The following is a 24,686-nucleotide window of genomic DNA, read 5'->3' as shown; positions in this document are numbered from 1 at the left end:
AATGGAAAAGATCCAATGTAGAAAGCAAGTAAGGCAGATTCTCTCTGCACCTGATGCTTTTTAACTAGCACCCAATCAAATGTATAAAAATACTAAATTATCTTTAATGAATTTAAAAAATATATAAAATGTGATATGCACCCAATGTCATGCACCCAACCTTATTTTTCTTCTTCTTTCTTTATGCGTGAAGCAGTAGCCGCAGGCACCGTGAGACACCGTCAGCCACCTTCGCTTCGTTCATTTGCTTCGCTGTGAGTGACCTTCATCATCGCAGGCAGAGGGAACCATCGTCGAAGAAGTCAAGGTACCCTTCATCATCACAGTTTTTTATCCGCTGTAGAATAGTGGCTTCCAGATAATTTTATCTGCATATCAACAAATATAGGCCATGGAGAAAAAACAACTCGAAGAGCATTGACACGATCTTCTAAGGCCTCAACAATATCACAATCCACAACAGATCCCCACACTTCCATTACTTGATCCCATGCCTCTCTTGGATGCACCAACATTTTACAATTTGCTTTCACATTTTTATCAATGTGAAATCGACAGAGCAAATTATAAGCTTCAGGAAACACCATTCTAATTGCATTCATTAAGGCAACATCTCTATCACATACCACCACCCTAGGGCATGAATCAACTCTAAAAAACAACCCTTTAAGTCTGTCAAGGGCCCATAAAAAATTATTTTCCTTTTCTGCTGCTAGTAAACAAAATGCAACAGAAAAAGTCAAACCTGTTGACGTAATCCCAACAACCTCAAGTAACGGCATCCTATACGTGTTCGTCTTGTACGTACTATCCATTAATATGACAATATTAAATGAGTTGACCAGTTTTACTGAATCTAGATGTGTCCAAAATATATCTTGCACAATATTCGAGACCTCATCACACCTACACCAATGCAAGTACCTGTCTCGCTCCAGTAACAACATAAGTTGTTGCATTTATGTTCTGTGACCTCGTTGTGATCTTCGGTGAACAGTGATTGCATTATAAACCTGCTTAATCGTCATCACATTCTTCTCATTTATCTCTTTCATGGTTAGTAAAATATTTCTTGGCTTGACCGAAGTTTTAGTCATATCCTCAACCATAACCTTTTCCTCTATACTTAACCTTCCAGCATACAGATGACCCACCATTGTCTATGCCAAGTCATGATTGTGAGAACCACAAATTAATTCAATCTCACACATCAATCTCCCATAAAACTCCCATGTATGACTTTGTTGTATCCATTGGGCTGCTGAAAAAAATGAACACTTAGCTTCTGGATAAATAAATCCATAACAAAAAAAATATCAACAGTTAGCTTCCGGATATATACATCCGGATTGCATAAAACAATTTCGGATATGTACATCCATAAGCCAATTATGACCTACGGACATGGGTGTCCAGAAGCAACGAACCACACTTCCAGATGTTGATATCCGTAATTGAAAAATTTGGCTTTTGGATATTAATATCCATAGTGAAAAAAACATACTTCAGGATGCCGATATCCAGGACCAGCTGAGCTCGAACGAAAAACCAGAAACGACTGAAAATTGATTACTTACCCCATTAACTTGGCAAACGAAGCTTACCCTGAATGTCCGTGCACAACAATGAATGTAACCTCCTCTTTTGCAGCTCAAAGCAAAGCTTCACACAACAATGAACTTCCTCTACCCCACCATACAATATTTTTCAAAGTGAAGAAGAGAAGGGCACAATGAGAGTTTTAAAAATTCGTCGGGTGCCAGTCACAATTGATCGGGTGCAGGAAGCAATTGTCAGCAAGTAAATGATGGCAATACTAGAAGGAGATAGAAGGAAATTGTTTCTTCCTGCACCTCCATAAGTTTTTTTCTCACCTCCATAAATTTTCGTATTTCCAAAAATATTCTTTTGTAATATTATGGATTATGTAATCTGAAAATATTTTTTTAAATTCGTAATTAGTTTTCAGATTACATAGTTCGGAAGCCTTTTTTAGATGCATGATTAGTTTCCAGATTACATAATCTGAAAGTCTTTTTTAGCTTCCAAATTATGTAAGCCATAAGTCTTTTTTAGCTTCCGAATTATGTAATTCAGAAGTCTTTTTTCAAATGCGTGTCCAAATTATATAATCTAGAAGCTAATCTATGGGGGTGACACAAAAAGAATAAAAATATATTTTCACGTTTTGTATGGGATGACAAAATAATATATGGAGGTGTAGGAAGAAACAATTCTAAAAGGAGAATCATACTTTATGGGGAGCTTGAAGAGAGAAAAATATCTAGTTTAGGGGATAAGCCGAAAAAATATTAGAGTTTACTTTTTCATATTGTTTTATTCACAATTAAAAGTTGTAAAGTATTGCGATTTTTTTAAATAAAACAATAAAGTTAGTATGATTGTATTTCAAATTGTCGGATACTCAATTGAAAAAAATATTATATCTTCTTAATATAGGTTGATTAATGTAATTCAGTTTAGATTAAGTAATTTGATATTCCATCAAGCTTGCACTAATTATATTTGAGTTTGAGGATTAAAATGTTTGTGAAAACTTGATTTATCAAATGTGTGCTTAAAAATGTTATATTTCAAACTTTATTGTTTTAAGTACCATGAAAAATGGAAAAATTATTAAGAAAAAAATTCAATATCGTACAATTTTGACTAAGTGTTTAAATACAACAAAATATAAAATATAATCATACTTCATATGTAGCCCCCCGCTTGACCGATTTATCGGAACGGAATCAGAGGAGGTTTGAGAGTGTATCCGCGCCCCCTGCCCCTTTTGCTTTGGCTGTAGGCGAGCGCTGGGGCATTTCCAGGTGAGTTTTCAGCTTATTTATTGCTCTTGCTTCGCTGCTTCTGCCACTTGCTTTCTTTCTGCTCGCTCCTTTGGCTTTTGACTTATTTATGAATGATGGGAAGCCTTTGCCCCGGTAGCCAAGATGAAGTCTGTTCGTCTCCTGCTCTCTATTGCTGCGAATCGAGATTGGCCTCTGTTCCAATTAGATGTTAAAAATGCCTTACTGAACGGGGACCTCAAGGAATAAGTGAATGTTTTGTTCAAATAACAAATTATGTAAAATGTAAGTGTTTTATTAGACAGATAATACAATATTATGTACTCTATTCCTTATGTACAAAGAAACAAGTATTTTCCTAAACATGTTTGTTTTATTAACAATACCAAATTTATCATACATTATAATGGTTTGATTTGTTGGGCAAGAATCTACATCAATCTCAACCGTAGGATCAACTTGAGGTTAACGACCTAGATCTTGCGACTATTGGTATACGGACATACCATGTCATTTTAGATGTTAGTGATCCTTCATTTACTAAAGTAACTTAGATCTGGAGGTGAAGTATATCTATCAGTCCTACTCCATGTTGGACCAACATCGTGACACCAACAAATAAATGATTTTTTCTTTTATAAAGTGCAAAATGAAAAACTTTCGTTGATTAAAGTAAGTTGAACCCAGAAAGGCCAAGCATACCTTCCTACTCCATGTCGGACTTGAAAAAAATAATTTTTTTTTATAAAGTACAAAATAAAGACCTTCGACTAACTAAAGTAACTTACCCTAGAAATAAGTATACTTATCGGTCGGTGTTACCGTAAAGAAACTTGGACCCTTCATTAACTATGTTAACTATGTGTAACATAGAATTCAAAACTCTTTTCTAATCAATTATCAAAACTTTATTTAGAATAAGGAGTGATCGGGGAAAGAGAATGAGAGAGAAAAATATATTAATGAAGGTTTAAGGATTTTTTTGGAAACAAGTAATTGAAATAATAAAAATAAATAAATATAAAACGGTTGCTTCTGCTGCAAAGTATAATGAGAAGGTATCAAGTTTTAGCCATGTTATGTAATTCCTCATTTAATTTTTGGGTTATTGAATTTTGTGAACTTAGTTTTAATTAAAGTGTTAAAATTTCAAACAACAGCACCAGTGGTCTAGTGGTAGAATAGTACCCTGCCACGGTACAGACCCGGGTTCGATTCCCGGCTGGTGCATTTTCTTTTTATTAAAACATAATGTTGTTTTTGGAGAAATGTATTTCAATACTTACTTCAAGTACAGAGCCATGCTGATGGTTGCAATACCACTGAAATTATATTTAATTAAAGAACAAGTATTTCTCTTTTTTTCCCTATGACTGCAATGGACATAAATATTTTAGGCAAATTCCTGAATCTTCATGCCTTTTTCCTCCACCTCCATACAAAAATGAAATTATAAATTTATCATTTTTTCATTCAACACCATCTTAAATTTCTTCTGGCAACAACAATCCTTATCTCCAACTTCCACCATCATAGCAGCTCACCACTGTCGTATAGCGTCTACCTCTAATGCTACAGTTATAACACCTCTCACGTCAGTGCTACCACCATCACAATAGTCTCTTACTTTTACCATCTAAGTAGATAAAAGTTGTATTTTTTATTTTAGAATTTATAATACAAAAATTATACAATCATATTTCGAATCATATAATTTGAAATAAAAAAATTTACTCCAAATTCTAAATTCAAAATATATCGAATTCAAACAACAAATTTGTATTTCGAATTATAAATTGAGAATCAGAATTTTTTTGTATTCGTGAAAATATATAGGTGTTAGAAGAAATTATGGAGGTGTAGAAAAATTTGTCATTTTTTTATAGTGTGAATCCTGAATATAGATTGATTACTTGAATATAAAAAAATTGATATCACATGTAATCTATATAATTATCATTTTTTTATTAATAAAAAAATAATATATAATTATGATCTATTTAAATGGTTTTAATCGTCTTCTTCATCTCATATTCTGTTAACGAACCTTTTAATATATATTCAATAAAACAAATATGCTAAATTTTCTAAAGATATATTATACCTCTGTGAATGTCGGGACCCAATTAATGTTGATCCACTCGATACACAATTCGTTGTCGTGCTGGTAGTCTTTGAATTCTTCAAAGTTCTTCCTCTTCTATGCGCGAGTGCTCCGCCGGTCGGTGGGGGTACCTGCGATTGCACTCCAACGCTCAAGTCAGTGCTAGTTATTGGTATGTTCTCTCAGGATATGAAAAACGTACCTTTTCCCTCTTCAGAAGTCTCCTTTATAGGTTGACTTGGGCTTCTACTCGTGTGGGCCAGATAACCAGTTCGCCAAGACATGTGTATTGGTCCTCAGGTCATGTGTAGTGGCTTCCTGATATTACGAGAGTGCGTTTCAAAGTGTGTCTTTGACTCATTCAACGTTAGTTGTAACTGCTTTCTTGCCACGTATTTATTATGTTGTATTATTTATCCATGTCTTCGGTCGTCCAGGGTCCGACTGATACACTTGCCCCCTAGGCTCAAGGAGATTTATTGTTGAAGAGTCGTATATAATGGTTGTGGGTTCTGAAGTAATGTGTGACAGGTGGCAACCTAAAATGCATGGCAGAGATGTGACAAGAAGTGACTTTTGGCAGAGCTGCCATTTCGCGATGTACTGTTTCATCGGATGCTTTCAATGGTGGAAATTTCGTGTCTTTTCGTATACTGAGTGAGTTTAACCGTTAGATTACATTCGATCCAACGGTGCTGGACGAGTGATGGGAAACTCTCTCACCTACTTTGTTGGCTATAAATAGCGCTTCACTGATAGTTTAAAAGGTTTAAGCTTTCCTTCTAAGCTTGAGTCTTACGTTGCTTGCTCCGAGTGCCAAGTCAATTGCACGTGTTGAGTTTATTGCGTCGAATTCTTCGATCAAGGTTAGTAATGCCTTCCCTAGTAGAATCTTCCCATAGTGTTGTCAATGCCGAATCGTTTATAACTCGCACCGCATCTGGTAGTGCGAGTCAGTCGTCGGACGGTCCAAGCTACGATTGGGTTGATCCGTCAGTCCTCAAAATCCCAACTAGGGTTAGGACCTCTGATGACTTAGATAAATTTCTTTCTGAAAATGATAACTTTTTTACGTCTGACTATCCATCCGAGGCAATAACTGCGGATATTTGTGGCGTGACCGACCGTGTGTGCCACGGTCGGGAAAATGCACCACACGACTTATTTTTGGTATATAATACTTTGTTTGCCAACTTGCACATTACCCATCCTTTGGATAAATGAGTCCTTCGGATTCTCAATGTTGCGCCTACGCAGTTGCATCCCAACTCGTGAGCAATTCTTCAGGCATTCTGAATGCTATGTCACGTTTTTAAATTTGAGCCTACCCCTGAGTCGTTTTTATATTACTATAACACGCATCCAAACACCCCTATAAGTTGGTTTTCGTTGTCTAGCCGACCGGGGAATGTTCGTTTCGCTGCCTTCACCACCTCATACAAAAATTTCAAAGAAAATTATTTTAAGATTTTTGTGGAGCCAGATGGTTGAGAGCTCTTTTATAATGCGAATGGGACAACCAAATTTCCATTCCATTGGACGGAGAAACCCACCCAACTCGGAAGTTGGATGTGGTCGTCACTGTCACCCTTTGACAAGAAGACCTTAATGGTCATTAACCAGTTGCCTTGTAAGCTACCCACCCGAGAGCTGATAGCTGTGTATAGATCGTCCAAGAAGTGGACAAATGTAAATGGTATGTGGATTTCTTGTGTTCGGTCATGATTCGTCTATGTTAATGTGACTTAACCGTGTATATATTCCTGCAGATATTATCCTGAAGATGGATCCCTCCCTGAGCAAGTTTATGAGCAACCTTAAGCGCCAAGCGGCCGGGCAAAAAATCAGTAGCCTCGCGGGAATACCAAAAGAACAAGCTGTTGTGGAGGAAGTCATGCCGGTGGTGGTTCCTCCTGCGGCCAATAAGAAGAGAGGTCGCCCGCCAAAGGCTCAGGCAGGTGCCGAAGTAGGGCAATCATCCGGGAGGCAACTTACTATGTTGAGTCCGGCGATGCGAGTGACACGGACTACCCAATTTGACCTTCGTCCAGAAGATGAGGGCATCTTGGCAGCCATTCCCACCAAAGAATTGATATATGAGTTGGTGGAGTTGTAAAGTCGGGTGACCGTTGTAGCTAAGGCGCTCGGCGATGAGTTGAATAGGACCCAAATCGTGGTTGTTCCAAAACTGAAGGCTGAATTGGAAGCGTCGGCCGACTCCCTTAATGCAACGTTGGAGACTGTCGGTTCCTGCCAGAAGGAGATGGAAAAGAACACCAAGAACGAGCGGCTTGTCATTGAAGAGTTAGAAGCGTTGAAGGCAAATTTCACCAAAGTGATAGCTGAGAGAGACCAATTGGCGAAGGAGAAAGCTGAAGCCGAAGCTAAAGAAAAATCTTTAGCTGCCGAGGTGGAACACTACCAACAGTTTATGCTTCGTATTAACGAGCAAAGCTTCTATCAAGGCGTTCGACATGTCATTTTATTTCATGGCGTACCAAGTGAAGACTCCCGGTACGACCTGGAAAAGGATGTAGTTGTTGGTGAGTTGGTGCCACTTGGAGGGGGTGCTGACCACGAGATGGAGGATCAACATACTGAAGTCGAAGCCGAAGCCGTCCAACCGGAGGAATCAATTGAAATGATCTAAATGAAAATATCTGGACCCGGGTTGCGGGTTTAAGACAATTTGCTTTTATGTTTCTATTTGGAATTGCTTTGAACATTTGCACGTACTCTTAAAGTCTTAGATACATATATATGTTTTTATTAATCAATGTTATCTTATGAGTATAACGCCTGAACGCTTTTGGTAATAAGAATTAACTTACGAACGAACTTCAAACCAAAGAATACGGTAAATAACACTTAAGTGATCAAATGCTTCGGTAAATAATGTTAAGTTATAGCTGACTGGTTTCGGTAAATAACGGTTAAGTTATTTAATTGATTTCGGATCAAGAGTTTGGTAAATAACGATTAAGTTATTAAGTGTTGACCAAACGACTCGGTGAATAACATTTAAGTTATTAATTTTTTACCAAGACTTTGGTAAATAACAATTAAGTTATTAGGTACTGACCGAACGAATCGGTGAATAACATTTAAGTTATTAATTTCTGACCCAGACTTTGGTAAATAACGATTAAGTTATTAGGTACTGGCCGAACGACTTGGTGAATAAATTTTAAGTTATCAATTTCTAACCAAGACTTTGATAAATAATAATTAACCGCATATGATTTTGAGAAATGATTTTTAAAGTGGCTCGTTAAAACCTTCTCGGTCGAAAATCCTCCTTAGAGATAAAACAACCGAGCGAGGAAAGAGTACACTAGTGTTTATGTTATAATTATAGGGCTAAAGCAAGAAGGGGGGGAGGTGAATTGTTTTTGAAATATTTTCGCAAGTATTGAAGGTTGAGTGAAAGACAATTATTCAATGGAAAAACTGTTCAGCCAAATATAAAACTGTTTTAAGCTTGATGCAGAAATTCAACCTGTTGTTTTTACGAAATAACCGGTTGTTTTTATCAGCAGTTTTGTCAAAACAGATTTAAAGCAATTTAAAGAGTGTAAAGATAGAGAGATTCATACAAAATGTTTATACTGGTTCACTCAACACCAGAGCTACATCCAGTTCTCAGAAACCACTGAGAATTCACTATGTAATCAATCACATATTACAAATTACACAACCACAAAGAGGTAACTTTGAATCCCACAAATCCCACTCACCCTTTTTGCAACACCACACACCTCAAGCCAGAATTCCACTGACTTTACAGGATTTTACACTCCAAGAATGTTGATCTTGATCCCCTCATGAACACATAACACTTCTTGGAAACACCAGTACAAAAACACAATTATTAAGAAGGAAGGGAATAGAAAACACATGGGTAAATCACAAGATCAAAGATCAGAATACAAGAACCAATCCTATTCCACACACTTGAGTGATCCAAAGCTCTTTCAAAACTATTTTTGATTGATCTCTTTCTTTGTTCCAACATAGGAGCGTAAAAAACACCTTTTTATCTTTCAATCAAATGGTTAAAATAGTTTTACAACAAAAGCCCAAAAGCAGTTGGAATCATTCAAAACAGAAAAGCCACCTATCAACATTGTGTTAAGGTTTTCAGCAAAACAGTCGGTTGATTTTTTCAAATAACCGATTGAATGTTTTTTTACAGCATTCAAAATCACTAAGTGTCAAATAACCTATTGTTTCAAAATTTTAACTTGTTAAAATTTGTTTGACAGCAAAGGCAAAGGCAAAGACAAAGTTTTTCCAAATCAGTTTAAAATCTACTAAGTGTCAAACAACCTGTTAAAACAAAATTTCAACCTGTTGAAATTTGTTTGACAGTAAAGGCAAAGACAAAGCTTAAAATTCACTGTGTCAAACAACCTGTTAAATCGAAATTTCAACCTGTTGAAATTTCACTTCCTTTTAGAAAATCCATCTTTTCAAAATGTTAAAGATTCAATTGAGCTTGGATCAACTTAAGGAGTGAATTAACAAGTTTCAAACAACTAGGCACACACACACAACAACAACAAGGTCTTCAAGCTTTCCACTAGGATTTGGAGACATCAAAGCATCTTGTTCAACAGTTTATTCATCAGCTGTAATAAAATTTGAGATGTGTGACATTCCACGTTCTGGGTACATATTTTTCTGATAAATATTCTAAATAATATGCTCCTCTGGCAACTATGTTGGTAATGCGGAATGGACCCTCCCAGCGACTTGAAAATTTGTCGTCATCCTTCCGGGCATCGCTGCGCATGCGCCAGACTAAATCTCCTCTCTGGAAGCTTCGTGGCTTTACCTTCGAGTTGTACCACCTTGTTACCCGCATTTTACAAGCTTCTTCTCGTATTCTGCATTTGTCCCTTAGTTCGTTGATAAGGTCAAGGTCGACCATCAAGCTTTCTTTATTTAAGTCCAAATCTAATGTTTATCGTCGTAACGAAGGTTCACCTACCTCGACCAGAATCATGGCCTCAGTGTCGTACATCAAACTGTAAGGTGTCTCTTGAGTCGTAGACTGTAAAGTACACCGGTAGGCCCACAGGAGTTTCAGAAGTTCCTCAGTTCAATTTCCCTTGGCCGGACCAAGTCGTTTTTTGAGTTCGTTGAGGATGACTTTATTGGCGGCCTCTGCTTTACCATTGGTTTGCGGATGCTCGACCGAACTCGCGATATGTTTGATATTGAGCTCTTCGTAGAATAACGCTAATCCTCGGTCAGTGAACTGTCGACCGTTTTCAGTAATGATGACTTAAGGTAATCCGAATCAACAAACGATATTTTTCCACACGAAGTTTTGGATGTTTTCATAAATGTTTTTAATTGAAGAAAGTTCCGTTCGCACTCGAACTTGAGTCTTGTTTGTTTGGCAAGTTTAGGTACGAACTGAGACAGGGAAGTGAGTCAGCCAACTAGTCGTTGGATTTCTTTAAGGTTGTTAGGACTTCGCATTTCTGCAATGGCTTTACACTTCTCATGATTTGCTTTTATGCCTCGATGGTGAGCATGAAACCTAAGAACTTCTCTCCTTCTACATCGAACGCGCACTTATCAGGATTCAAACGCATACGGCGAACGACATGACTTCATAATAGAAATTGTCAGAATTTGTTCTAAAAGTTGTTTTTTCTCTATTTTGTGGGTGCATCTGGATTTGGTTATAACCTGAGTACGCATCAAGAAAACTGAGAATCTGATGATCGGCCGCTACGTCGACCAACCGATCAATAGTCGGTAGGGGATACGAGTCTTTCAAGCAAGCTTTGTTAAGGTCTGTATAGTCTACGCACATCCGCCACTTACGGTTTGACTTCTTGACCATTACCACATTGGCCAACCATGTGGTATAGTGGGCCTTCTAGATGAAACCAACTTCTAGAGGAGTGTAGTTATGAAAACGAGGACCCCTGTTCGGACGATACCGGTCTCGGTCGGTCCTCATTGCGAGAGGACAGATACCCCTATTTTTCTCTCTTTCTTTTTCAGAAGCTTCCGCCAATGTTTTCTTGTGATAGTCAACGTGTTCTTCTATTTGCATGAACTTGGTTGATCTTGTTCTTTATTCGTCCATGTTGTATGGTGGTCGTTTTATAAGGTTCTCAGTGAACCGACCTGGCAGTATGGCCGAGACTAAATGGTGCATTGCTATGTCTGGATTCAAATTCTTGATTCCCATGCAAACCTTGCTGAATTTGTCCATAAAAGCTCTCAATGATTCTCCTTTTTCCTATTTGATGTTGAGGAGAGACATTGAGGACGTATGATGGGTCTACTCGTAGCATACTGGGTGGTAAACTTTGTTTATAAAATGTCGAAACTAGTCACAAAATTCGATGGGAGCTCGGTAAACCATCCCAATGGCCCTTCCCTCAGTGAAGTGGGAAAAACCTTAGACCACACCGTCTGATCCACGGTATATAAGGTCATTTGTGTTTTAAAAATATTCAAGTGCCCATCTGGATCGGTGGAGCCATCATAAAGGTTCATCGTTAAGCCCCTCCACTTGTCTGGAAAGGGTACAACAATGATGTCATCCGTGAAAGGATGACCCCTTGGATTTACTACTCTGCCGGGAGCGGCGTATTTAACGCTTTGGTGTGTGTGATGCGTAATTGAAGTGTGATGCACCAACTGAGTTTGAGGAGTTGGTTGCTTCGTCTTGGATTGATGCGTCTGCGGTGTTGGTGTCGGCGTGTGGTAATGTCCTTCCTGTTCGGACTTTTCAAGTCGCTGAAGTAGTCTTTTGTCATGCTCCTTTAATTGAGCCATTTCCTCCGCCTGTCGACGCCGTTTTTCTTCTTGCTTACGTCGATCCTCGTCATGAAACAACTGATATGTAATTCCTTTCTGCAACAACTCCTGCATCTGGGCTTGAAGGGCTTACAACATCACCATTTGATCATGTGCCGTGTTATCATTGTTCATGTTATTCACTGTGGATACCATCGTTGCCTCTTGATGTTCTTGTGAAAGGAGGTTAAAAAATTACTTGGGCCCCACGGTGGGCGCCAATTGTACATGTGTGGATGTCAGGACCCAAGTTGATCCACTCGATACACAATTCGCTGTCGTGCTGGTAGTCTTCAAATTCTTCAAAGTCCTTCCTCTCGTATGCGCGCGTGCTTCGTCGGTCGGTGGGGGTACCTGTGATTGCACTCCGAAGCTCAAGTCAGTGCTAGTGATTGGTTTGTTCTCTCAAGATATGAAAAACGTACATTTTCCCCCTTCAAAAGTCTCATTTATAGGTTGACTTGGGCTTCTACTCGTGTGGGCCAGATAACCCGTTCGCTAAGACATGTGTAGTGGTCCTCAGGTCGTGTGTAGTGACTTCCTAATATTACGGGAGTGCGTTTCGAAGTGTGTCTTTGACTCATTTAACGTTAGTTGTAACTGTTTTATTGCCACATATTTATTATGCTGTATTATTAATTCATGTCTTCGGTCATCCGAGGTCCGACCAGTACGTATATATAATTCAAGTAAATGGTCTAATATAATGGTAATAGTAATTAAAAATTGAAGCTTGTGTTCAAAGTTGTAACTATATAATATTGTACTCAACTTTAAAAACTTTATTTTATAAATAAGAAAACAAATGAGTTGAATAACATTTCAAAAACCTTTATTTAAAAATAAATGACTTTAGAAAACACGAAATAATACTCTTTTTCGAATGATATCAATAAATATATTTTGTAAAATATTCTTGTACATTTTCTTATTTACCACTTGTATTATTTATAAGTAAGTGGAATTCTATATTCAATTCTAAAACTGAATATATATAAAGTTATACGTGGAATTCTATAATCAATTTTAAAACTGAATATGTAATGAGTTATAGGTGAAAATATCAACTATTATGTTATTGAGTATAAAAAATGTTCTAACAAAACTTTTTTTTTAAAATGTGTGGACTTCTCGATCTTCTTGATCTTCTCAATCTCCTCTCTTGGGTTGGGCTTTCAATCTGCTGTCTTGGGTTGAGCTTTCGGTCTACTCTTCCTTGGACTTGGATGATTGGTAAACTTACTAAACTGGTTGGATCAACTGAGTCTCTCGGTTCTTGATCTCGGTCTCCTCTCACGGGTGGGTGTGTGTACTTGCAAGACACTCCGATGCCAAAGTCAAAATCAATTTTGTATAATTGTAAGATAAATTCACTTTACTTACCTCTTGGATTGAACATCTATTTATAATGCTATCTTATTGGACTTAGAAGCTGCTTGAGTCTTTCTTTTTACACCTAATATTTTTTAAACACACACCTATATATTTGAATATGTTTTATGAATTTTACTACTGTAACTAATTTAGTTTTATTTATTTATATTTTTTGTATTTAACCTTTCACCCTGACCTTTCAATGCAATATTTTAGTTAACCTTTTGGTCTAGATAATACAAAAAGATATTATTGAATATTTCTTGATCCACACAATAACAAAAGAGTGGATAAAGAATTACAAAGATATACTCATTTTAGTTTAGATCTAATTTGTTTTTTAAGAAAGTGTTGAAACTTTATACTTTTTAATATGTTAAGTCATTTATCTATGAGGAAATTATGCTACAATTTTTTTCTAAGATCAATCCTCCTTATCTTCTATCTCAACGTGTTTCTATAATAAGGAGTAACATATACAGGTTTTAAGTATATAAGAGTACTTGATTTTGAGTAACATGAGAAAATTGAAAAAGGATAATTATGAATGGTTTGTATACTCATTTTCTAATTAAGTTTTGATTTGTAAATTTATTTTGAAATTATTCAACAACGTATATTTAGTTGAAATTATTTAAAACAAATAATTATTTGTTTCATTACCTCTTTTATCTTAAAAAAAGGCATTTGAAAACTCGATTGATTCACAACGACACCGTTTTACACAAGCTTTTAATTGTGTTCAGCAAACCAAATCGAATCTAACATTGTTCTTCTTCCTTCCTTCCTTCACTTGTATCCTCACTGAATCGAAGAAGAAGAAGAAGAAGCGAGAGACACTGCGAATCAAAAACCCTAACAATGGCGTTCGAGATGCCATTAGAACAGATAAAGCAGCTCCGGATTCTGCTCCGCAAAGAGGCGAACCTCTCATGGTACGAACCCGAGAAGGAGGAAAATCTTGCGCTCCCGAAGCTTCCATCCGTCTCCGAAACCATAGCGAAGTTGGATCCTTCGCCGTCTTATCTTCGCTGTAAGAATTGCAATGGCAGACTCATACGCGACGTGGAATCTTTTGTCTGCGTATTTTGCGGGACTAATTCCCGCAAGGACCTCCCTCCCGAACCCATCAAATTCAAGAGCACCATTGGTTATCGGTGGCTACTCGAGTCCCTTAAACTCGATGGATCGGTAATACCAATCTCAGTGTTTTCTCTACTATTAGAAGTGTTCTTAATGCTGAAAATGGGAAATTATAGGTATTATTTTCACGTAATGTAATCCGTTTTTCTTTTTGTTTATAATGCAATAGGAAAGAGAAGTAGATAAATGATAGTTCGTTTTGTTGGGCAATGATTTGTTTTAAGATAAATCTTAGATGGAGTTCTGTAGGTTCTTTTAGTGTGCTTTTTCTATTAGAATTAGAATTTTACCATGACAATATATGTAGTAAATGGTTACATTAAATGTCAGTATTGGTTTTCGAGTTGAAATTCCAATTTCGATCGGAGAGTAATACTAAAAGCACCTGAGAACTACGTCTAAGTTTTGTTCTTATTTTTTAGAAAAATCTCTGGTGCTGTCTAGTATTGTTTTCCGTACTGGTCAAAGTCGTATACAATATGGCAGGAAACCTTAGATACTTCCATGCATCTCGAGTAAAGGGTGCAAGGATGCATACCTGTGAACCCGATATGGATTCACAGAGGAACATTCTTCACAGGATTATCCAGTATAAAGAAAATTATAGAAGGTATTTTTTAGACGATGTTGAGTTCAATTTGCTCTTTGATTGCTGCTATGCACTCTATCTTCAGGTGAAAATTGTCTTCTGGAAATCGAAATTTGTAAAAGTTCGAAAATCTTCTCTTTGGGTGATTCCCTATCTTCTTGAAATTTAAGTCGGATTTAGTGTACAGCCTCACATAGCTACATGAAATGTAACTGAAAGTGATAGCTAATCGCAGCATCTTCTAATGCATAATGACAATTGAGCTCTGCAATGTGGGTTGGTCTAGTGAGAAAAATTCCAATGATATATCAAACTCTTTTGTATATAGAAGATTTTGTGAAAGTTATAGCTGGTGCATAATGACAATTGAGCTCTGTAAAGTGGGTTGATCCAGATAGTTCCAGATATATTATCTAACTCTTCTAATGCATAATGATACGAAATGATGTTGATCATTCTCTGTGCTACCATCATTCTTCCCAAGGATGTATCTATGTGTATGTGGACGACATTATTATCACAGATAGTGATAAGGAGGGTACTATGCAACTAAAACTATATCTTGCTCAAAAGTTTCAAACAAAAGTTCTTGGACTTTGAGGTATTTCCCTGGTATAGAAGTAGCATAATTCAAGGATGTTTTGGTCATATCTTAAAGAAAATACGCCCTCGACATTCTAGAAGAAATAGGGATGCTAAATACTAACCCTGTAGACACACTAATGGGTTCAAGTGTCAAACTTGTAGCTGCCCAAGGAGAACTTCATTCTGATCCTAGGAGACACATTGGGTTGGTTGGTAAGCTAAATTACTTCAGTGTGACCGGTCCTGACATTATCTGTGCAGTGAGCGTAGCAAGTCAAATTTTAAACACTCTTTGTTAAGACCATTGGGATGTTGTCTTATGGATCCTAAAATATATTAAGAAGGCTCCTGGAAATAACCTCATTTATATAAAGAAAATAACCAAATTGTTAGATATTTTGATGTTGATTAGGTTGGGTCACCAAGCGATAAACACTCTACTTCAAGATACTATTTTCTTGAGTTCTTGTTGGAGGAAATTTAAAATCATGGAAAAGTAAGAAACAAAATGTTGTGGCAAGATCAAGTGTAGAAGCAAAATATAGGACAATGACATTAATCACTTGTGAGCTCATTTGGCTAAACTCTTTAAAGAGCTTAAATTTGAAGAAATTTCCCAAATGTGCCTTGTATGTGAGAACTAGGTAGCATTACACATTGCCTCTAATCCATTCTTTCACGAGAGGATTCAATATATTGAGGTGGATTGTCATTTATAAGAAAAAAACCGGAGTCTGGAGGCATCACCACTAGATTAATGAATAATTGGTTGACATATTCTCCAAGTCTCTAAGAAGACTGATGATTGATTATATTTGCAGCATGTTAGACATATATGACCTATATGATCTAGCTTAAGAGGGAGTGTAATAATTATAGAAATAAGGATTTGATCCTCTATAATCAGGAATATTGTTATAGTTATAGAAATAAAGAGTTGATCCTATATAATCAAGAGTATCTAAATATATATATATATATATATCTATTTATTCTCGTATCATATCTTTGTTATTAGAGGATATCAAATCTCTTCTATTTTGTTATTGATTTCTTTTTCTTAATATAAATAAAACACCTTTATTGTATCAGAAACACATAATTTCAGCTTAATGTTTCTTTCCTCTCTAGAGTTTAATAAGAGGATTTTGCAGCTTAGTAGGTGGAGGATTGAATACTCAAATGTTGAACTTGTCGCAGAGGTAAAGTAACATCTCTAAATGACTAGCTAGACACTCAACATGGAAATCACAATGCTTATAACTTACTTGAACTCAGTTATGAAGAGACTTATGCATTGGGTTAAGCACTTCCCAATATATATTGGACATTTGATGTTACTTGGCTTTAACCTTCACAACAATTCCAACAATTGGATGTTCAAACCTCTACCTATTGATATACAAAATCCTCTATAATCAAAAGATTTTGACAATATCTTGTAGCTATTATCAATTTATCACTAGATCAACACCTGTTGTAGAGCTCAACTGCCATTACGCATCAAATGATGTTGCAAAATCATAGCGAAGATTAGCTATCGTTATTAGATACATTTCATGTAGTTACGAGGTTGTATACCAAATTCGACTTGAATTTCAAGAAGATAGGATAGGAGACCACCTAGAGAGACGATTTACTAACTTCTATGTATTTTGGTTTCCTCTAGAGAATTTTCACCTGACTTTGGAGTGCATAACATCAATCTAAGGGCAAGTCCAACTCAATCCCTGTTTGAAAAATACCTTCTAGAATTTTCTTGAATACTGGAGAGTCATATGAAGAAGGAAGGAATCTAAAGGTGTTCCTCTGTGGGATCCATGTTGTGTTCTCTGCATCCTTACACCTTTTACTTGAGATGCATGGAGGTCTGTAAGGTGTCCAATAAAGTACTTTCTGTCATATTGTATACAAAAGCCTTCGAAACAGAGCTGAACAGTATCATGGAGATATTCAATACCTTATTTGAGGGCAAATACACATTGAGTGCTCTGGTTAGAATCCCCTAGAGACTTTTATTTATCAGAATATTTTCCAATCGAAATTGGAGTTTTACTGTGGTAAAAACGATATAATATAGGTTTGCATTAAAGGTGATAATAGGTTATCAAGAAAAAACTCCAGTTCCGGTTTGTATTAAAGTTGATCATAGGTTGTCTTTATTTTTTATAAACAAATTGAGGTGTTTCATGTATTGTTGTGATAACTCTGTGCACATTGCTTAGCAGGAGATGGTGGCACCAGTAATGGATGAAAATGAATGGAACAGGGGGAGGAATGTATCAAAAGATGAGATTCCCCTATCTGAACTGCTGGATTTGGAAATTAGATGGCCTTCCGAGTCTGAGATAGCTCAGTTGAGTACTTCAGATTCTGCAGCTTTTCAGGGAAAAAGTTCATTAAGTTTGGCTGGAGTTGATCTTGATAGCTATTTTAACCAGAAGGAATCTGATTCTGATGTGTTTGACAAGAACTTGGCTTCTGAAAGACAGGTGGGTACTGCTTTAGATAATACATTCAAAGCAAATGAAAATCTTAGTCTGTTTCAGAATGTACAAGCTTCAGAATTGGCAGCAGCGTCTGCAGAAAATCCGAGTGTTGATTCACTTTCCAGTTGGGAGGCCAGCTTTACATCTGCTAGTTCTGGTCCTGTTCATGAAATGTCCAAATCTGTTGATTATTCTAATGTTGATTTGGATACAGCATCTGGATTCGGGAAAGATTCTGTTGGTGTAAAGGAGAATGACAATTTCAATCCCTCAGCATCCACAGAACATGATTATTTTCAGGGTGATGGATGGAGAACTTCAAACTCGATCTCACATGCCGAGGCTGGGAAATCTGAATCGACCATGGATCTTATTGGTACTAAAACAACAGACAGTGCTAATGGCTCTAGTAGAAATCTTGAATGGATGCAAGATGACCAATTGCAAGGGAGTGATAACAAGACAACTGATACTGTGGTTACTTCTGAAGATAGATATTCATTTGACGAATGGAATGATTTTACTGGCTCAGCCAGCATGCAAGACCCTTTGAGTACTGTTACCAGCTCAAATACAACTGGCCAGACTGGAAATATTGGATTTTCTGTTGATTTTAATGATACAAAAATAGCGGAGGATGCTAATAGCTCTTCTAACAAGGATATTGATTGGATGCAACATCAGTGGCAAGATAGCAATAATAAAACAACAGATACCATCAGTGCTATTGAAGCTGTGGACTCATTTGATTCATGGAACGACTTCACTGGCTCAGTCAATGCACAACATTCCTCCCCCGGTGTATCCAACTCAGAGATAATGAACCAGACTGATAAATTTGAATTGGTCCTGAATCATAATGATACCAAAACAGTTGAAAATGCTGCTGGTTCTTCTGGTAATTTTGACTGGATGCAAGATGACCAGTGGAAGGGGATTGATAACAAGGTAACTGGTACTGTGACTACTAATGAAGTGGCTGATTCATTTGATGCATGGAATGATTTTACTGGCTCAGCTATTTCACATAATCCTTCCAGTGTTGTTTCTGACTCTTGGATTACTGCCCAGACTGGGACATCTGAAGTTACTTCTGATCTTAATCATATGAAAACAGAAAAGGGTACTAATGCTTTTTCTCACGGTAGTTTTGACTGGACTCAAGATAACCGATGGCAAGATAGCAACGGCAAAACAAATGATACCAGGACTACTAATGATGTTGATTCTTTTGATGATTGGAATGACTTTACTAGCTTGCCCACTACGCAAGATTATTCCAGCAATGATTGGAAACAAACTGCAAATCAGACTTTTGCTGAGAAGACCTCCGAAACCAATTTACCCAGTTTGTCAATCAGCTCACAAAATATAGAATTTAGTGGGCTTCCACTGCATGATATATTTCCAGGAAAGTTTGGTAGTTCACCGAGTTCTCTTCAAGCTACTTCTTCCAACAGGTGACACTTGATATTTTGTTGGTTGCAATTTTTTAATATAATTATGCGTAGTTCAATTCAATCACTTTCGAGTACCAGGTGGACCTGAGTGTTTTTCCAACATCTTTAGGACCCGAGTGTTTTTCCTACACCTTTAGGAGTTTGAGTTCAGTCACTCAGTTTACATTTAGTGCTAATTATATAGTTCAACAAAAGGGACGTCTACACAGTGGAGATCCTATAAGGAGGCTGTTAGGAATCTGTTCTCTTAAACTAAAAAGAAGATAACAGATTCCTAACAAAGAATGACAAAAGGACACAACAAGAGAGAAAAAAGAACTGCATAATTTTTGTATTTATTATCAACAAAACTCTTACAAGAACCTAGGTATACAAAGTATACCCCCAAAAGGAGCACTCTCCTTTTCACACTGGAAACCCAGTAAGACAAAAACACTCTGAAAAAACACTGAAGAGGGAGAAGTTCTATATGTAGAAGACTTTCAACAGACTTAACAGAAATAACTAGCAACTTGACCCAGTCTACTATTATTTACAATTTCATCCTTTCCCCTATTTTTCTTTTTATAATAAACCTGTGGAAGTTTTTTCCTATTTAGATGCTCCCTATGTTCATTCCTAACAATACTCTCTTCCTCAAAAGCCACCTTGTCCTCAAGGTTGAAATCTGGAAACTGATTACGAATTGAGGAATATCAGTAATTTGATATGAGAGAAAAGATTAACAAAAAGAGAACTGATTATTATTTCACTAAAAAAAGAGAGAAGTCCAAGCTGAGCATAAATATGCTCAAGAGAGGTTACACAGAATCAGACTAAACATAGCAGAAAACAAAAACCAGAAAACTAACTAACATTCAGTAGAAAAGCTGAATGTTTGCATTTGTATATCTAATAAGGAAAGATCTTCCCCAGTAGTTTCTTCTGGCAGCTTGCCCTGCCAATGTGCCAACACCTCAAGAATTTATGTACTCAATTTATTCACTGTTCTAGTGTGTAAAATTGCCAAAGGTTGATAATTATCTGTTGTTCCCTGCAACACTGCTGGAAAGTCTGATTCAATTGGATGATCTCCTACAGCCTATGAAAAACTGGATGTATGAAGGCTTGTTTTGAAAGTTGTAATTTGAATGCCAACGGTCCAACTTGTTGTAAAACCAAATAAGGTCCACAATATTTGGCTGACAATTTAGGATAAAGTTTAGACATGGAGGTTTGCCTGAAAACATTGGAGTTGGCCCTCCTTTTTCCGATGAGCAGAAAACATTGGAGTTGGCATCTCCCAACGACCACTATTGTGCAATAATTGCTGCCTAACTCTGTTGCATGTGCTGCTTATCTTTAGTGTGTTCATCTCACGTGCCACCCTCAAATTAGCACCTAATGTTGCTTTTTGGCGATGCACCCTTTGGCGACCTTCACCCCATGCTTCTCTTTCTTTGACGAACTGATGTGAGTTGATTTTAGAATGACACATGTTTTTAGGATTTTCACTTTGGATTATGATTTTGATTAACAAAATATGGTGAGACTTAGTGAAGATTGTCACTGGACACAAACTTAACCAAGTGGTTAAGTAAGTGTGAATGTTCTCTTCAAAAGAGCAAAGAGAAAAAACACAATTAAGATGATGAATGATGATGAACAAGAAATTAATAGCAAGATAAGAAGATAAAGGGCGAAAAACAATAAAAGAAATAGCCAAGGTAAAGAAGAATAATGGCGGAATGGTAAAGAAGACAAAGGAAAAGAGTAAAGAGGAAAGGAAGCTCATGGAGATGATGGGAATGGTGAGTTCATCACACCACTTGGAATGGGGATAGTTCCAAGAGGAGTGAGGAGGAGTCGCCTCTTGAAGTATTCCCTACTCACGATAAGAGCCATAGAAAGTTTGGAAACCACACAAGGAATCACTCTGACAAAGTTTCTTTACTTCAATTTCAATGTGATTTACAAGAGGGGATGCACCCTATTTATAGATACGAGTGCCTTGGAGAGGAAGGGTAGGGGCATAAATGACTACAAGCTTCTAGAAACTAGGTCAAATGTGAGCACATGGGGGAGTCTTCTAGAATCTAGGTCAAAGGTGAGCACATGGGTGACACATGGGTGATCTTCTAGAAATTAGGGTTTCTAGAAGCCTAAGCTGGTTTATTCTTCTAATTGGGCCTATATGAGCCCAATTGATTACCATTTAATGTTGTCTTAAATATACTAAAAGGAAAAACAATTGATACTCTGGCCCATGTCCGAGTCTTCTTTTGCTGAGACTCCTCTAAGGCCGGTTGGAACCTTGTCTTTTATTTTGAGATGACTGACCTAGGTGTGAAGTGTCTTTTGTGTTATTGGTCATCTGCTTGTCGAGTTGGATTGTACGGACTACTTTTGGGCTTTGTTTGACCTTGTTTGACTCCATGGTTTCTTCTCATTGTGGTGGTTGTAATGGAGGACATAGTGGAGGATGTGGCGGCGGTCACCGTTGTGCACATTGCAACTACTATGATCGTTGGGGTTATGTTGAGGAAGAATGTCACACCAAAGCTTGCTAGTTGTCTCAACAAGCTAATTGGGCCAAGCCAACTCCTACTTCAGGTATCTTGCTGAGTTCATGGATTTCTCAAGCTTTGAGAAGCCAACCAACTTGCATCATATGTTTCAAATATGGCTCAATCTAGTAATCCTACCTATAGCTTTTGTTTCTTGCTCCTCCTCTCTCAGACCTTGGATACTTGTTTTTGGTGCCTCAAATCATATGATAGGTAACAAATCACTTTTTTCCTCTTTGACCTTTTTGAACTCTCTACCTTCTGTTACTCTTGTAGATGACTCAAAAGAGTCTGGGGCATCGGGCAAACCCATTATGTTTCTCACCTTTCTTTAAACTATATCTTATTTATTTCTTGATGTCCTTTTAATCTAATATCTATTAGCAAACTTACTCACACTCTTGATGGGTATGGAGGATTATATCATCTTAGCCCTCAAGTGACCAATGTCTCTTTTGCCTATCCAGACGTCGTAATCAATGCCTTGGGCACCTAAGTGCTCCCCCATAGGTGAAGTGCGCAATTCATATAATAACTTTTTTAATCCATACTAAACCAACTGATACGACTAACCTTCCTTTATAATAGGATAATCTACCTTGTTCCACTGTGTGTGGCAGATGAAAATCTGGAAATTCTTGTAAAATTTAGACAAGACTGGATCCTCGTTTACCTCCATCAATGTTTGTAATATCTGGTCAAAAAGGTCTTGATATGCCCCACAACTCTTTATCTTCATCCCTTCCAGATAAAGCATTATACAGTCTATTTGAAGCTCCTACCTTGTAAACAATATCAAATTCATACCCCAAGAATTTTGCTAGCCAATTTTGTTGATTCTGCGTTGTAATTATCTGTTCCAAAAGGTATCTCAGGCTCTTTTGGTCAGTGTACACAGTGAACTCTGTCCCAAAAGGTGGGGTCTTGAATGTTGAATTGCTAACACAATGGTCATTAATTCCTTGTAAACAGATTTAGAGAGTGGCGAATCTGCCAAAGCCCTGCTAAAATAAGCAATTGATCTTTTATTTTGTGTAAGAACAGCCCCAACTTCTTTTTGTTTAGCATCACATTCTATGGATAAAGGGCCTTGAAAAATCAGGCAGTGTCAAAACTGGAGCTGTGGTGACAGCTTGCTGCAACATTTTGAAAACTTTAACACTTTCATTTGTCCACTTGAAATTTTCCTTTTTCAACAAATCATTTGGGGGTCGAGCTCTGTGGCCATAATTACAAATAAATCTCCTATAGTATCCAGTGAGCCCCAGAAACCCTCTCAAACCCTTAGGTGTTTTTAGTGGGTACTGTAAAATGACTTCAATCTTTTGTAGATCCATTGAAACTCCTTTAGATGTAATATGTCCGAGATACCCCACTTTTGTTTTACTGAAACTGCACTTTTGATCAGCAAATAAAGAATGATCCTGCAGCCTAGTCAAGACTTGTTTCAAGTGAACTATGTGTTCTTTGCATGATTTACCATAGACCAAAATGTCGCCAAAGTAAACTAACACATACCTCCGAAGAAAAGGTTTAAGTGTGGTATTCATAAGCACATTGGAAAGTGGGGGGTCTTTCTTAAACCAAGGGAGTTACGTGAGATTCAAAATGCCCTTGATGTGTTCTAAATTTTATACTTCTTCCTTGAAAGCACTGGAGGCCTCGAAGTTCTTAATTTTAAACTACCGCATAGGCTTTGTATTTACAATTTTGGATAATTGATGTGGGTTCTTGACACTCTTCTCCCTAACATTAATTCTTAACTGGCATTTTCTATTATCAAAATGGAAATTCATTGAATCTGTTGCATGTTCAGGGTGACTGAAGTGGATATCAAGAGAGGAAGCTCTGGAGATGTTTCCACTGCAGTAGGGTCAAAAGATGATGTAGAGATGCTGATGTCACAGATGCATGATCTCTCCTTTATGCTTGAGAACAATCTGTCAATTCCCCCCAAGTAAGGTGTAACTACACTATTTTCTTGTAACCCATATCCATTTGTTCGCTTATATTATGATTACTTTTGTAATCTGTAGCATAGCCCGTTCTTTCTGGGAATTTGTTCTTTGACGAATGAGTAGGGAATAATATGGCTTTCATCTACAGTTTCCACTTTTCCCTTCATAATTATTTTTGGGTGTAATTCCCAGAGTTAAGATTTTTGATAGTAGATCAAGGTTGTTGGTATGTCTTATTTGTAAAAGGATGCTACTGCTGTATATTAGCTGGCAGTTTATGTTTGGGAGTGATTATGATGTTTTTATGTATGATTTGAGGGCTTCCTTTATTGTCTCTTTGGATGAGGTAATTTAGGGGAAGAATTCATTATTTGATGAATTAAAAATTCTTTATAGTAAAATGAGCTGTCTGGACAAGGAAATTAAAAAGAATTGAAATTTAGGATTTTTAACATGGTATTTTAAACAAGTAAAACACTAGAATTTGAAATTCACTCCAAAAAAGGAATTTTGAAATTCTACACCCACTTACATTTTGTATACAAAGTTCAAAGTGCTTTGTCTGTTTGCTCTCTCTTGCTATGCTCTTTCTCTTGGAGAATTTGTGCCTCACCAAGTGAATTATATTAGGCTTATTTCTGAATTCTTTCATCTCGGTTTCTTTGTCAATTTGTTATTTTGTGTTTTGATATCTGATTTTATGGATCTAGGGTTTTGTTAATTTTGGGTTGCAACCGACTCAAACACTTCCATTGGTAATGTCCTCATTTCTTTTCCAGCGATAGTCTTTCCGCTCACTA

The 24,686-nt window shown here is 37.0% G+C and overlaps 1 protein-coding gene and 1 non-coding gene across 4 annotated transcripts; both read left to right on the top strand.

The window, feature by feature from the left end:
- The first annotated feature begins 3,969 nt into the window (after positions 1–3,969).
- On the top strand, positions 3,970–4,040 carry TRNAG-GCC (transfer RNA glycine (anticodon GCC)). The gene has a single exon. It is a non-coding gene; the product is annotated as a tRNA-Gly (tRNA).
- Positions 4,041–13,813: 9,773 nt separating this feature from the next.
- Positions 13,814–24,215, top strand: LOC137806631 (uncharacterized). 3 transcript variants are annotated; one of them, XM_068606844.1, is made up of 3 exons: positions 13,814–14,307; positions 17,662–19,382; positions 23,745–24,215. In XM_068606844.1, the coding sequence occupies exons 1-3, from the start codon at positions 13,978–13,980 to the stop codon at positions 23,887–23,889; spliced, it is 2,196 nt and encodes a 731-aa protein (XP_068462945.1). In that variant the 5' UTR covers positions 13,814–13,977; the 3' UTR covers positions 23,890–24,215. The 3 variants fall into 3 exon arrangements, with proteins under 3 accessions (XP_068462945.1, XP_068462944.1, XP_068462946.1); XM_068606843.1 differs by having other exon boundaries at positions 13,860–14,307; positions 17,659–19,382; XM_068606845.1 differs by having other exon boundaries at positions 13,864–14,375.
- The last annotated feature ends 471 nt before the right edge of the window (positions 24,216–24,686 follow it).

Source organism: Phaseolus vulgaris, chromosome 3 (genome assembly GCF_000499845.2).
Source record: "Phaseolus vulgaris cultivar G19833 chromosome 3, P. vulgaris v2.0, whole genome shotgun sequence".
Classification (NCBI taxonomy): domain Eukaryota; kingdom Viridiplantae; phylum Streptophyta; class Magnoliopsida; order Fabales; family Fabaceae; genus Phaseolus; species Phaseolus vulgaris.
Note: the sequence above shows the minus strand (reverse complement) of the source record. Positions and strands in the feature narration are given on the sequence as shown.